The 16,311-nt window shown below is 35.7% G+C and overlaps 1 protein-coding gene across 1 annotated transcript in view; it reads right to left on the bottom strand.

Moving 5' to 3' along the window:
* The window catches only part of ADAM23 (ADAM metallopeptidase domain 23), a 79,072-nt gene that overhangs the window by 12,274 nt on the left and 50,487 nt on the right, over positions 1-16,311 (bottom strand). The window contains exons 17-24 of the mRNA XM_014954470.1: positions 15,591-15,677; positions 15,048-15,128; positions 13,468-13,518; positions 12,924-12,987; positions 11,134-11,239; positions 9,663-9,782; positions 8,555-8,723; positions 6,612-6,723 (exon numbers count right to left, since the gene is read on the bottom strand). Of these exons, the coding sequence (XP_014809956.1) occupies positions 6,612-6,723; positions 8,555-8,723; positions 9,663-9,782; positions 11,134-11,239; positions 12,924-12,987; positions 13,468-13,518; positions 15,048-15,128; positions 15,591-15,677 (790 nt within the window). The remainder of the gene's footprint in view (positions 1-6,611; positions 6,724-8,554; positions 8,724-9,662; positions 9,783-11,133; positions 11,240-12,923; positions 12,988-13,467; positions 13,519-15,047; positions 15,129-15,590; positions 15,678-16,311) is intronic.

The raw sequence follows: 16,311 nt of genomic DNA, 5'->3' as shown, positions 1-16,311 counted from the left end.
ATAAGAGGATAATAAAATGATTAGGGTCAGTTAATAGAAAAGTTACTAAAATTATGTTAAATAATAAATGGGTCCTGATAAGAAAACCACTTTTTGCATCTGACCCAATTTTATTAAGTGTCAGTGACTAAAGAAATGACGTTAACTTTTAACACCAAAAACCTCCTGAAAATCAAATGCCAGTGAGAACTAGGCTATCTGCTAGAGAGAGCCTAAGAGCAGAGTAAATGATAGATGCCCGTGGATAAAGGCACATCCTTTTCAAACTGTTCACAGTATGCTGGGAACATACTGCTGGGAGTGGCAGTTCCTATGAATGCAAAGAACCACCTATTCTTCCTCGTAAAGAAACTGAAAAGGCTACATTCAAAGTAAAAGTTCACTGATGATCAACAAGACTATCATCTCATTTCAGACTTCAATATAAAACACCCCAAAAACTAGTGGAATACTTATCATTATTGAACAGCTACCACTTGTTTACCAGAACGGAGTCCTCCAATTAATGAATTCCAACTTTGAAATACAGAGATTTAAAAGAATTATTGGTGAGCCATTTTAAGACTATGTAGATAAAAGTACTTACATTGGAACTACTTTTACTTTCAAGATAAATGCCTTATCTTTTATTAAGCATTATCAAGAAAATTGTATTATTAATAATCCAGAATTTTGCTACTGCTATGAAGCCCACTTTGCATCAGCTCATTTTAGTTAGTGACATTTATGAATAACAGTATAAACCAATATGTTTCAGCTAAATAAGCTTCTCTAGTTACTGGACTCAGATGCTTGACATAAATACGTGCAAACCAAAAGTAAGAGGAGGGTTTTAACAACCACCATATGGTGGGGTCATTTTCCATCAGACTGTCACAAGATGCAACACTTCTGCTGTGCTTGTTCCTTCCGCCACACTGCTGCTGTAACCTGCAGACACACGTTCATCAGCTCCTGCAACTGACTGACCCTCCACCTGCCACACCACCCTTCCCTGCAAGGTGCCATCTGCTCTGGCACGGCCATCTCTTAGGACCCTGATACAAATCCTACTGAAGGCGTTAAAACAGAAGACACCTTTAGTGTCAGTGGACTTCAGACTCCTCCCTAAATCTTCATCATCAGAAGACAGATTCTACAAGAGTTAATATGCATTGCTTTGAAACTCTGCTAGCTGTAGAAGCAGCAAGTTTACTGCACGTTGTCTTGCAGATAACAACACACTGTGGTGGTTTGATGTCTTCTTCTCTTGCCTGCCAGATCCTCTGGTTTCAGTTATCAAAGCTAAGTATCCGTTTTAGGATGAAATTCAGAAAAAAATGACTTGTCCCCCATGATTACTAAAATAAATTCATAAAACATTAAGAAACTCAAGTTATTTCAGCATTTTGAAGGAAAGGTGGTGATTTGCAAGTGAAGTGGCGAGGAAGAAGGAAGAAGGGCAGGACCTGGCAACAGGTTGTGGTGAACTCAACCTCCCCTGCAGCCATTGATGGTAACAGCCACCAGGGCCTGAAGGACATTAGGGAAAGAGAGGGTATTTATGTTCCTCATGAGCTTTCTTTAAACAAAGCAACAAAAACTAGCAGCTGCTTGCCTTGAAAATATGTTTGTATCTGAAGGAACCAGAGGACAGAGAAAAGACTGATAGGATCCAGGAAAGAAGAACTGATAGAAACAAAAAGAAGAATGAGTCAGATATTGAGTGATAAGAGGAGAGGAAAGATGAAGAAAAGCTGGAATTGGAGCAGAAGGTACAGGAGCAAGAACAAATGGTCAGGGATGTTGGTCAGAGCTGAGTGGATTGAGAGAGCAGGTAAGGGAAGATAAAAACAGAAGGGTGCAAGGCAGAATGGATACAAAAGGTACATGGTCCTCAACCCGTAGGTAAATTCTCTGCTCCAGAATTGGGTTCCAAACCTCTACAATCTTCAGAGTCTTCAATTTTTAGCAAACAGTTGTAAAAGCCACCAGTTAAACACTGATCTGATCTGTCTCAAGCAGATGATCTATTGAATTCTTCCTTCTATTTGTTTTTCTATTAGTTGTCCTCTGTGAGTGTGAGTCTCTACTCTTCTGAGAACCTAAGTTGAGTTCCGTACAACAGTCCAGTTCAGCAAAAGCTAAAAAGGTCGTATCTAGGGCTGCAAACTCACACACAAAATGCTGCCTACCTGAAGACTGCGTGTGCAGCCTTAATTAGAACTGTGTAGGAATGCTTTTCACACAACCTGATTAGAAATCACAATCTGTCTTGTTATGATTCCCCCTTCACAGAGATGACACTGTCACACAACAGAGGTAATATACAGTGTTAGAAACACAGTGAAGTTGGAAATCTCAGAAGAGCAGAACAAAAGCCAAACTGTAGTTTGCCCAGTGAATGCAGAATGCAGGAAAGAGTTCTTATATGGACATTCTTATATGTGTATATATACATATAGACACACACAGAGATGTATATCATAACCACTGTTAAAACTGAGGTAGTGGGCTAACACTTAAGATTACAGTTTCCTAAAATTATGAGAAGACAATAAAAATTGTTCATACATATTCTATGTGAATTCTATACTTCACCATTCTACTGCCTTGAGGTAACAGAATCCTAACGGGACATTCAGAAGCCTTACTGTAAAACCAGCTGTCTATACCGTTATCAGCAGCTTTCATCTTCCTAGCTAGATCACATCACCTGTTATTAGAATGAAACCCCCATAGATTGTAATAAACAAGTTCTGCATTTTATGAAATAGTCCACGTTACTCAGTCTATTTTTCAAAATACTCATAAACTTCCATTTTTTCCCATTATGTTTTATAATTTGGTGCAATGGAAACATTTAGACAGTTAATTTTACTGTGACAATGTAAAAATTCACAAACTTATTGTTTTATGCCCCACATTATCCCAGACAGGAGAAGGTTCAACACTGCATGAGCAAACCACATGACACAGACACAGTCAACCACATGACAAATACGGTCACCACATGACAAAGCTCATGGGGCAGTACACAGAGGGCTCGGGTGCATACGGTTACCTCACACACTAGGCACCAAACATCAAACTCTAAGAAAAATGCTTACTCTATTCCCCACCCTGTGCCTCCAAAAATCACCCCCAAGGCCAGAATGGTCCCTGCCACTGCACCTATTAGCCTGTTAGTGGCCATGCTCACTGTGTGGAGGGAAAAGGGAAGATTTTTTAAGGAAATGATCACATATATGTCTGATATGAAAACATGAAAGAATTCCTCAAGGAGTATTTTACACCATAATCCATCGTTGGATAAACAATTCAAACCTCCTGACAAACCTTTATTTACCAAATACTGTAGCTTTAAAAATTCTGAAGTCAGCTGTATTTGGTTTTCTTTGAATGCTTGCAAATATTTCAATGAGAAGTTTTCCTGTAAACATAAGACTATTCCTTTTAGCCTGTGACTCTATTGTTTACTTAAAAAGGGAACACCCTCAACCTACCGCTTATTTAAAACAGCCAAAATGTAAATAAATCACCTATTAAAAAAATTCCTTTTGATCACCAGAAACTTACTGTATCCATAATATAACTAAGCAAATGAACACTGTTTGGAAACAGTTTCATTTCATTAAAAGAAAAACTCCAACTTTTAAATTAATTCCTTTACTAGTTATTAATATTTTTCTCTCTTACTGCTTTTATCAGTAGGACTCTATTTATCTGTATGACCTAAAGACCTTGTAAAAGGAAAAATCTACCCTAGAAATGTGCTTCAGGTAACACTGTGGAAATGCCAATGTGTTCAGATAGTCTCTCAAGGCATTGAGGCCTTATTTTTCTTTTTTTTTTTAAGGGAATTCTTTTGAGAAAAAACATCTATATGTTTCCTATGTTCAAGATTAAAAGCTTGATAGATTCATTCAGCCATATTAGACCACAAGCAAACAGCTGGATTCCCTGTCAAACGGGAGCTTTTCCAAGGGACAAAAACTTTATACTCTTCATACTGAATAAAGTCTGTTTTGAAACGGTTCATATTTTTTTCTTCTTTCATAAATATACACAAACAAACACACACACATGCACACACACACACACTTGAGACATAAGTTTTATATTAAAAAAACCAAACAAACATTATTCCACTAGTCAAACAAAGGCCTAATTCTGCAAATGAAACTGGAAAGGAAGAATATGTGTGCATATGGAGTCCTACTGATTTCAAAACGACTAGCCAACATTCTAGAGTAATTCAAAGTTTCTACAGTAGCCAAAAACTAACAGCAAGGACTCTGTCTTCCAAAACCACTAGCACACTGTGTAGGTCTGCTGGTACAGGATACAGTAGGTTGCTGAGTTTAGAATAATCCAAGACTCATGTATTAATACCAACATAATTAAGGACCACTACTTTTTTAAATCCTGAAATACCGTATGGAGCCAAAAGCAATTGATGGGTGATAGTAAGTTCTGAAAAGTGCAGCAGGAGTACCAGTCAATTGTCAATTATCATAACAGTATATAAATAAATAGCAATACTTCCTAGCTATACGTGCTCTAATTGTAGTAATAAAAATACTTGGATTTATGGTGTGAAAATCTTGAATCTATTAGGTGAATTTTCACATAAGGAGTGTTCTGTTTCTGAAATGTAACAAACCTCAAATTTAGGGAAAACCAAGTGTTTTGGTTTTCGTCACAGTCTTGTAAACTGTTATATGACACACGAAGTACTGGCAATAAGAGGGAAAAAACTTAATGGAAACTATCTGAGTATGCTGGATCTTTACAATACAGAAAACTACTCCTGTAATCTTCTGACATCTCACAAAGGAATTCCTCTATTAGCACACCAAAAGAGATTATAGTAGCTGTCAGTGTTCATGCTCTTAAATTCATTTCTAGGTGATTCAACATCAATAAATTACTGTAACCACATAAGTAAAAATAATCTGTCTTTTGAAATCATTCAGCCACCTTGAACAAAAAACCATATTCTGCCTTTTTGCAGAGGGCTCCATTGAAAAGAGCAGTCTAAACTTCGTGTCTGTACCTACTGGCAGAAATCCATGCACATACACGGACTTTTTCCCGGAATATTTCAGCATTGACATATTAATTTTCATGAAGGTATTTCCATTCTGAATTAGAGGAGTTAATCTGAATTAGAACAATCTAACCAAGATAAGTGTACCTTCTGTGTTGCCTTTCCTAGAGATCTTTTTACAAAGGAAAGAATTATTTCTTACCTACAGGATTTGGAAATGAGCAATACAAAATCCATATACTGTCAGTGTCACAACTGTAAATACTGGTCTCCTCATCCAAAAACAAAGAGAAGTAACCAACTCTATAGTGCTGTTCTCCACTATTTTTTTTAAGACTGTAAGCAGCGTTCCACAGTTAGGAAGGTTTTTATGGGAAATGGAATGACAAGTAGCTTTGTAAGGCAGCATACAAACCAGGCAGCTCTACACTGTAAGAGTGGGGTCAGGAGTCCAGGAAGCACCTGGATAGATTTGCTAATACAAATCTGAACTGTTCTAGAAAACCTCCTTGTTTTAAGACAATCTCTTCAACAGCTCTTGGTAAAGCTCTACTGTAGCCATTCTGCTAAGGGGCAAAAGAATAAGGCCCACAAGAAAGAAGTAGAGCCATTCTGGAGGGACATGCAAAATGCTGTCCTCCCTTCAAACCTTGGATATTTTAAACAGTAATCAATTAGAGTCTGAGCTCTAAGGACTACATTTTTAAACAACTCCATCTTCTTTCCATCAGCCTTGTATAAGGGACAGAACTACCTGGAACTGGGACATAGCAGAAAAATTTTGGGGGGTTTCTCAGTTGGTTATTGGGAACTTTATCTGTAAATGCCTAACACAACACTGGATAAATATAGTCTGATGGGCAGGACGATGTCCTGATGACAGGAAAGACATAAAAAAATTGGACAGCATAATCCAAAGACGTTTTTTGGCAGAGATGTCAGAGAGAATCTTAAATGCTTTTCTTCCTCCTTGAAAAACTGTTTGGATTAATTGTTTCCTCGATAGCTCCTTTTTGTTTTTATACTAAATACACAATTGAAATATCTACTAAATACCTAAAAGCAAGCAATAATAATTTTAAGAATAATTTAAGTTCTTAAAATCTTAATTTATTTCTCTATCGTCCCATTTAAATCTGATTTCAAGGAACCAAAGCTTTTTTTCACCAGGGAAATTCCACTTTGCCCTTTTTAATGCCACAAGTCTCTGAATTAGCTGAGAACAATAAAGGGAACTGGAAATCTCTAGTAATACATACATACTCGATTATCATATAAATAATAAGACCTACACTTAGATTCCAATCACAAAGGCAATTATTGTAAAAAATAGAGAATAAGGTACGAAGGAAAAAACAGGAAGTAAATACCATTACCTATTAAAATCTTCCCTAAATTTAAGTTAGAAAAATAAGTTTCATCAATTCTCAAAGCAGAAAGACCTACTTCATCTACACAAAGCAAAATTTTACTGTCTAGGTCTAAACAGGACTGTAGAATATGCTAATTCTACTACCATGTATCAACAGAAAAGCATCATAAATACTTGAACGAACATCAAAACTGAAATCACACAAACCCTTGGGTCCTTCATCCTTTTTGCCACCAGTCTCCCTGACAGGATCATCAATACTGCAGTCTGTCCCAGCCCAGGAGAAATTACAAATGCAAGTGGCTTCATTACTACAAACCTGGAAAAGAAAAAAAAATGACAGCAGTTGGTTTCTAACTACATTTTATTAAGTTTATTTAACATGTAATTAGGTATTTAATTCTTAAACCGTATCTGTTTATATTTTGTAACAGTAGCACTGAGTATTTAGAATTAGTATAATACATCAATAAGCTGAAAGTTTGCTTTAACCCTCTAAATACTAGATGCTAGGAAAAGCAGAAGTGTTCCCAGTGGATCCATCAACACTTGCACTATAGACCTGTGCAGGATGTAAAAAATAACAGATATTCTCAACCAAAAAGCCCCCTATCTAGACTAGTTAGATCTTCAGTAACCAACTCTTCAGCCTTTGGATGTCCAGGAGTACAAGCACTTGTGTGTTTAAATGTTTCGAGACATGGTTATGCTTTACCACCTCTCATTCACAGCTTGCTCCCATGTAGAAAAAATAGTCAGATTTTTTAGTCAACAGCAATACTGAGTGCTCGCTTATCTTCTAGAAAGAGAGGAAATAGTTCTTCCTAAGTCTACTTTTAGTTGAATGGCCTCTGAAAAAGGACTTAGGACTCACTAAAATTGGCAATACATTTATCAGATACAGGAAAACCTATCCAACTGAAAAAACCTCAAATATCAAATCAAAAGTGAGAGTTAATAGCTATAAACTTTCTGTACGAAAAAGAGCATGGAATGTGTTGCTAAGTAAAAAGCATGACATTAGAAATAGACACAAAACAAAGAATGACATTTTGATTATGAAACTAGAAGTCAGTCATTAGGCATCAGCTAATAATGCCTTCTGGACACTGGAACATAATGTCAAAAAACCCCAGAAAATAACCTGCACACTAATGATTACAAGTAAGTACTACATGTGATTTTTTAAATTTAACTTCTATCTCACTCTGCTTCTTAAAGTACTTGCAGAAGAATCTTATCTAGGAAGCTGAAGATAAATACATCTTATGGCAGGTTTAATTATTCTTCTAAAATTACGAATTGGAATAATCCAAAGAAAAACAAAAAAGGCAACATAGTTCTCTCACCACTCATGCCACTCTCCAAAAGTACCAAGATGATTTCTAGAACTCCTAGAACCTTTACTTTCCAATTTTAAAATTTTTCTTCTTGATTTTGAACCTAACCCTCTTCTTAGAAGCACTCAAATTCATCTTCAATTACACATAACAAGAAGAAAAAAAAAACAACAAAAAACCGTCTTGTATGAAGTCTAGTCCCTTAGGCAAGAATCTCTCCTCTGAATCCCACTGTGGAAAGGTTTAATCAGCATTACAGTTAAGACATGGAACAGGGAATCTGTTCACAAAAACATACCTAACGTCTTAGACAAATGGACTTATGGGTAGAATATAATGTGCCTAAATGTAAAATGATACACCTTACATCTCTTCAAGAAGAATATCTCATCTCTGTTGAGGTCCACAGTTTAAAATTTTAATTATTTAAGTCATGAGGTATAAATCCATAAACACAGGACCAATGTTATAAAGGTGTTAGTATGCAGGAAAAAGTTTAACTGGCAAGTAGCTTGAAATATGGGTAGTACATTACAGAAATCTTCACAGTAACTGGTGTCAAAGCTCTTTCTTGCTAGTAATGGAAACAACATGTTGGATATAACAGCAGAACTAATTTGACAACTTTGCTTTCTAAAATTTTATCTGTGCTTCACAGAACGGCAGTCTTCCCCTGAATCTGAATGTGTGTTTTCAAATCAACAGGTCTTAGGAACGCTTTCAGGTAGAGAACTCCCCAGGGTCCATTAAGACCAGATACAGCAGAGAGAGCTGGGGAAGCTCAGCTGCTGACTCCCAGCACGGACTCACCCCGTGACCGGAACAGACTTTTCCATTAGAACCGATGGGACAGCTGCTTATGTTCAAGGACTGAATTGGCAGGCACTTTTTGTCCAGACACATCATCTGAGGTCCACATGGAGCTCCATCCTCCACATAACCTAAATCTGTATCGTCATCTAAAAGAACATGAGCACCACTAGGAGAAATAAGTTTTAATATACTGTTAGCATTATGAGTGGAGACTTTTGAAAATATTAAGCATGTCAGTGCAGATACTGAAGGCCTCACACCTTTCCCACATTCAAGCATACAGACAGGTTGAACAAAGCTATAAAGCTTTTCTGTCTGTCCACAGCACTGACAAGGTGTTCCAGTTGTCAGACCAAAAATAAGTCTAGATAATGACTTAAATACTCCAAAAGGGTACCTTAGGCTTTGGGGGAGTTTTAATAGTTTTTGATGGGTTATGATTTTTTATTTTTTTAACTTTTTTTTCCAAATGATGTGAAATACTATTGCTAGAAAAATGTTAAAAAACTAACTTCCCATGTGATGACATTTAAATGAAAGTAGTAGTGGAATAATAGAAGAGTTCAGAATCATTGTTCTCTCTGGACCTAACTACACAGGAGAGTATTAGCATAACAGCAATGCTGCCAATGCCTTTAAAATGCAAATCCAGGATTGTGCACAGTAGACTAACACCCATTTACCTGCCCTTTAACTGAACTGTAGCTTAACATCTTATCCTCCCCTCCCAGCCTTCACTTCCTTACAGCTATTTGTGTGCGGATATAATACTCAAAAACATTGTGTTTAATAAATGGATCTTTGGCAACTACAGTTACCCCCCATATCTCCCAGAAAAGTATAAAGCTGAGCATAAACTCTGGCTGTGAAGTTCTGCTACTGGAGAGATCAGTCAGAGTAATCAGGAAGATAACCCACATTTCACCCTCCTTAAATGTGGAATATTAGGCTTTTTATTTTTTTAATTAAAAAGAAATACCACTCAAAATAATGATTTTGCTGCAAGATTATTAATTATCTGAAAATCACAAAATTTTACATTTATGTTTATCTTAATTAGATTTGACAGAGCAAAATCATGTTGGAACACTGCATTATCTTTTACCTGCAGTCCACTATTCGTCCTTGATGATAAAAAGAATTTGGGATAATTTCTCCTTGAACTTGACCAACTCGTGGAACTTTAGTAAGATTAGTACAGAGCAAAAAGCCACAGAAAACATCACTGTAAAATGAAAATATATATCAAAAAGTTACTGGAATACTATGAAGTAAACTTACTAAAAAGAAAGGCTGCAACGATAGTGCTGATCACATTAAGTAATATATTACCATAAGCCACATGACAGACTTTCAGAGTACAAGTCTGGAAATAAAATGTTATTTGATATAAATGACACGAGGCAGAAACAAGCCAAGTGTTCTTTCTAACACACCAGTGAAAGTTCACATGAACAAAAAATTTCTGTGCTCTAAATAAAATACAGTACAATTAAGAGGAGCCAAATTGTACAAAGCTTTGTCCTATTTGGCTAAATTACATTTCCCTCTCTCTAGCAGCTTGGATGCCCTATGTTATTGTGAAGTTTGAATTTTCATTTGAATTTTACTTCCCTTGCAGGACAACAGAACTATAATAACAATCAGTAGCATGCAGTATGTGTACCTGAATTTTGGTAAAGAATCTGCTTTATTTGATGTTATTTTATACGTGCAATCTTCAATAGAAGGATATCAGCTTAAAACTTCCATCTCCTACTCTAATTGACCTACATCATAGAAGCAGCTGGATGAATGCTGTAAACTGTATTTGTTAAAATTTAACATACATATTAGAACAACATTATTCTCATCTAAATAAATAAAAAAAAACATTAAAAAACTCTTTTCCTTATGATTGTATCTGAAAAGTGAATAATAGAATTAAAAAAAAAAATAAAAAAAAAATAGTGCCACTTGACAAACATCAAATAGTCAAACACCATTCTGAGACTGAAGTTAAATGCATACTTAAAAATCACAAAACAGTAAGTAAATCAGGAGAAATTTAAGTCTATCTACTGATGATGACTAACTTGAAAAGTAAATTTAATCAAACATCCATCTAGTAATGTTCACATGCAAATGAATCAGCCATTTCCTCTATAGCACACAAATGTCTAATTGTCCTCTATGGTGAAAATAAAGTTTGGAACAAATTTGACACAGCATAATTTAGTGTCAGTCCCAGAGTAAGTGAAAATAGTGTGTGTATTTGCAACCTAGATCACCTCTACCAATTCTGAGTTGTTTGTATATTATGAACTTGTGGCTTTTTGCTGCCTTGTTGCCAGCTACTCTGAAATAATTAAAGACACAATAAAGTCTTCTGAAAATCCGGAATTCTGTACAAGTCTACTGCTGAGTCATCCATGGATTTGTCAGAATGGAACTTTTTAAAAATGCAAACCTTGCGAGGGAAAGAAGATTCAAAATAATGCAAAACACACTGCTGAAGCATTCATTAAAAAGTAGACAATATTAGCCCAGTATTAGTCTATTTAAACTACAAATAATCTCTACCAAACTGAACTTACTGTTTGCTACATTGAATCCATCTGTCTCCATCCTTTCCGCAGTTTCCTTTTTTTGTGCCTTCTGTATTAAGTTTTTCATAACAAAATTTGTCAGATCCTGAAGACTCTGTTGATGAAAAAAAGAAAAAGGAATGTACCTTCCATTGGCAACATGAGAGCTTTGAAAACCTGAATAATTTATCACAGCAGTTCTCTGTATCTTTTTAATACAAAACATAAATATAAACACATGTGTATGTACACAGATGGTATTTTCCAGTAACTACAATGGGAACCCAGCAGACTGAACCGCAATACCTACAGATGGCTTTTCTAAAATAATGCTCAATGTTCAAAATTTGCTCTAAACTTTTTTTAAAAAAAGTAGTCTCCACGGTGTCTGTATGATCTTCTGCATTTGAATTTATCTGTTGTCTAATTTTGTTGCTTCATAACAGTTGCCCATAGATTTAATCTAGTTATTTTCACTTCAATTATTCCTGATTTGTATTTCAGGAAATCAAAGATATTATCTATGACATACCATAAGCATATCTTCTGACAACAACTTAATATTTATTTTATTTTTTTAGGAGTTCACAGAGAAAACAAGGTTGAACAGTCAATTCCTACTGCTTTTTAGGAGTAGAAATCTGAATTAATAGTTTTAGAACCACAATTATTTACTAACAAGCCCATTTGTTTTTTCTAAAAATCAGTTAAGAAAAAAAAGAAAAGCACAACAATTATGCAAAGCAGGATAAAATATTAAAGGTAAATAAGACAGAGTAGTTTCAGTGAAGTCACTTGTACAGAAGACAAACCAAATATTTTGAAATATAAGTGTGTAAGATACAAAGAAATTAGTTAACAAAAACCTCTATTGCCTTTAATATTATCAATAAATGTGAGATGGCGATATAAAGCTCAAAAAGGCATCAGAAGACAAAGAAAATGTCTCCATCCAATTTCATACTTACATAGCATCGCTTGTATTACACAAGACAAATAAGAAATGGTAAAACTATATCCCTCCCTTCCTGTCTTCCCTAGAATCGAATGATTCTTCTGCCCCAAATAGGCAGTGTCAGCAGTGGCAGTTATGATTAGATAAAATGCACAAGAAAACATCAAGTGCTAGAGTACAGGACATCCTGATAGTTTTGCTCTGCTGAACTGTCTCAAAGTCATTACACACAGCATTTATCCCATCTCAGCTGCAAGCAAAATCCACTGCAATTTTATTTTACTCAACACCTCTGGGCTTAAATTCATACTACGTATATTTAAATTCGCACGAATGTACTAATTTTCCTGACTATAGGATGGTACAGCAAAGAGAGGCAAGATGGAGCAGGTTTAGCACGACTCAGTGCTGGGATAATGGAATTGACAACTGTCATTAAAAAAGCCAAAAACATCTGGTTTGAACTATACAAAAATAAAATAAAAACAATTAATCCTCAAATCCATTCCCCTACCACCACCCCGGTAGCAGTAACTCAAAGTTGCTAATATTTTGTATGTTTTCTCATCTAATTCCACCAGACTCCAGCATTTGCTGCCCAACCTATGTCTGCAACCACATCATGTCAGAACAACCTCGCTGTCACCACTCTCAAACCCACCCAGGCATACAACTGGAAATTTCACCTGCCAGTCAAGCCACAGCTTCTCACTGCAGCCTGTTCTGCTGAGCAGAGAACTTTAACTTACAGTGGGAACAACAACAACAAAATACAAAAAATACAAAACAAAGGCAAGAATGAACCAGAACTACAACACACTTAAGGTAGTTAAAGTCAACTTACTAGATCCCCAGATATATTTGCACTGATTATCTCTTGTCTTGCATTCACCATTATAGCAACGACCCTAAACAAAACACAAACACAACATGTTAGCGAGGAGAACTAAGCATTTAATTTCCTTCCTCTCCCTCACAAAATGTCTCATTTTGATTCTTCACACACATATTGGGATGTATAACAGTTTTCATGAATTTAGGTAGACAGAGTACACATTTTGGCCCAGATTCTCAAAGTCATTTGGTCTCTAATACATACCGACATTTCGGCAGCTGCTTTATATTTCTCATAGACATAGTTGTGAAGAACCTATTAATGTGGAGTGTAATAAAAGATCTACATGCAAAATGTAAAGACACCATGCAGATTTTACTCAAACTAGAAATTTTTACTATTCATAGAGTGCATAAAGCACAAGCAACACTGATGTCCAAAGACAAAATTTTTGAGGAAGAGTAAAAGACAGGATTAGAAAAAAAAGCATGAAAACCTGTATTTGGTTAATTTCTATGTGCCGATGTGCAGGTTATTTTAAAACATTGCATACCTGATTAGAATCACAGGCATACCCATCTTGTTTATGAAGATTTGGTGGACACTGAAAAAAAAATTAAGAATATTTTTTTAATCATGTGTACTGTAATAATACATCACAGGATCACATGGAATTTTCCCCATTTTAAAAGACAATTGCACAACATATAAAGGAGAATCTTTATAGTTACAAGTAGAAATGAAAAAATGAACATTTTGAGTCATGAAATACAAGGTTTGATCCTAACTTTCTGCATATTCTAAGTAGAAATTCAGGAGGTGAGGCAAAATATAAGGCAGAACAACTGGGTTCAGTAACCATATATTCGGTAGCTAATGCTGGGGGCATATTTGCAACACTGCCACTGCATGCATTTCAGTTCCACTAAGAAAGTAAGTGAGCACCTAGTTATAACCTATACCAGTCTATTGCTTACAGAGCTGTGCAGTTTTTTATGACGTTATTTGTCATGTTCTCTTGGCATTAGAAACTTTTTTGGTATGATCAAGTCATTAGGTCCAGAAGCCTCAGATTACTAAAGCTAGGAGCAGACCATTCTCAAAGCTTTTCCTCATTAAAAAAAGGACCTGTGAGGAGCAGGAAAGGGTATTTGCTGCAATGTACCATATTAATCAATACTTTGAGGGCAGTCTTTCTAGCTTAAGAAAGCCCTTCTCCCTCTCATTAAGAATGCTCCATTCACAGAATATATGATTTTCAATAAAATTTCAGCAATAGCTACTTATCTGTAAGTATGGATGTCTCAGATGATAATACAAAGAGAGATTACTGCTAATTTATTGGCATCTATAATTACTGCCAATGCCCAGAAACATCTATCCTGAACCTTATTTCTTCAAAGCTAAGAACTTAACGCAGCAGATGACTGCAGCAGAGTTATGAAGTTCTTATATAACCATGAAGCTAAATACTTAATATTGAAAATAAATCACCTAAAATGTCAAAAATACTGTAAAAATGAAAGATATACAGAATATTGACTACTTAAAAGAATTCAAGTTAAAAAAACTTTTGTAGTTTTGATGTTTATTCCTAAACGATTCTATACTCAGTTACAATTTTCTACATTTATATTTTAAACTGATTTATTTCATAAAATCTTACTGTTATTACCTTTGAATCTATTCACATTTACAGTATACTCTTAGTACTTTGAGCAACCTGCTCGAGTGGAGGTGTCCCTGCCCATGGCAGGGGGGTTGGAACTCTATGATCTTTAAGGTCCCTTCCAATTCTAACCGTTCTATGATTTTACAATCCTATAGACCAGGCAAAAAGTAAAGGAGGATGTCTGACACAAATACTACACAGACACACAAAACCCCATGAGTTTTAAAAAACAAATAAAACTACAAAAGTCATGTTTTGAATCCATTTAGATTCATTATTTTTTGAGCTTATGATAGTGTGTTCTTACGTTTAAAAAATTTTATTAGGATTAACAAATAATCCCCCACAGTTATTTGTGTGTATATGAGAGTGCGGTTTGTTAATCTGTATTTTCCTCTTAAATTGAAATGAGTGCAAACAAACATCAGTGCAGTAAGCAGAGAAGGCTTCTGCAGACATACCCGGCCAGAATCTCCAGTGCAGAACTCTGCAATATCACATTCATTCACTGCATAGCGACAGTCATAGCCTCGTGGGAAAAACTAGAAAATGAAGAATATAGTTCAGGACAAAGGTTATGTAAAAGCAAAATTAAAGGTTCCTGTTTGGAATTAATCATTTTAATACTCTGTAAACATTATACTCACACATATTGTCTTTTTTTTTTGTTTGGCTAACAGCAGAACACTACAGTCTCCATAGTTATTTCAAAGTGTTGAAAAAGATTTCAGTTTCTCAATATTTTAAAGGTTAAACTGTTTGAAAATTCAGGAGTTTTTTTCATCTCTGAGATATAAATGCAAAAGACATTCATGTTAACATGAATACATATCCAGTGCAGTCTATTCCCTTTCAGTAAACACATTGTTGTCTGGAATAAGAGTCTTATTTACATAAGCTGTTCCTTTTCATTCTACATGAAACACACTTTGAAGTATAACAGGCTGCATGCGACTTCCATGGACAACTGAGAAGAACAATAGATAGATAGCAACAATACTCACAAGACATGATGTATTACAGCAGGGTCCATCACTACAATGAGCTCCATTAGAAAGAGAGCACTTCTTACAACAGTCTGCATAACATTCCTGAAGAAAATATTACACAACATTTTTATTTTTCCATTTTGAGTAATTTTTTTCTTCACAATCTTTCCAAAAACCAAAATTTTTCCCCCCAAAAAACGTACCAGTAGACAAAATTTCAGCTCAGCACTGATGACATAAAGTTACCAGCTGGTAGAATCCTTTGCAAAGCTCAAATACTAAAAGGAAAACAGTGACATGTATGCTACAGCAACAATGGGATTTATGCCTTCTGAAGCCTTTTTGCAGGTGTGGAACAGCCTGTGCCAATGCATGCTGCTTAGTTGTCGAAACACAGGCAGCTATCTCCAAAGCACAGATAAGGAGTCTACCACTCCAGGCACGCTGTCCAGGGAAAGCAAAGGGGTAAGCACCGCTACAGTGCAATTTAAACATCCCTGAGAAACAGCTGCATCTTGTCAGTAGGATGAAAATGTCCTCAAACCAGGACACACAGGACGTCTGTTCTGGGGACACACTCTGTCTTTGCACTCGTTCTCACTTGAAAAAATGTTTTAACACAGTCCTTTAAGTTGTTCTCTAATGATAGGCAAACAAATTAATTTCCATAACCCTTCCCCTTCCCTTACCAATCATATAACTTATCTTAATAGTAAGAAAGACTCGTGGAGTAATA

Source organism: Calidris pugnax, unplaced genomic scaffold, assembly GCF_001431845.1.
Source record: "Calidris pugnax isolate Ruff unplaced genomic scaffold, ASM143184v1 scaffold103, whole genome shotgun sequence".
Lineage (NCBI taxonomy): Eukaryota > Metazoa > Chordata > Aves > Charadriiformes > Scolopacidae > Calidris > Calidris pugnax.
Note: the sequence above shows the minus strand (reverse complement) of the source record. Positions and strands in the feature narration are given on the sequence as shown.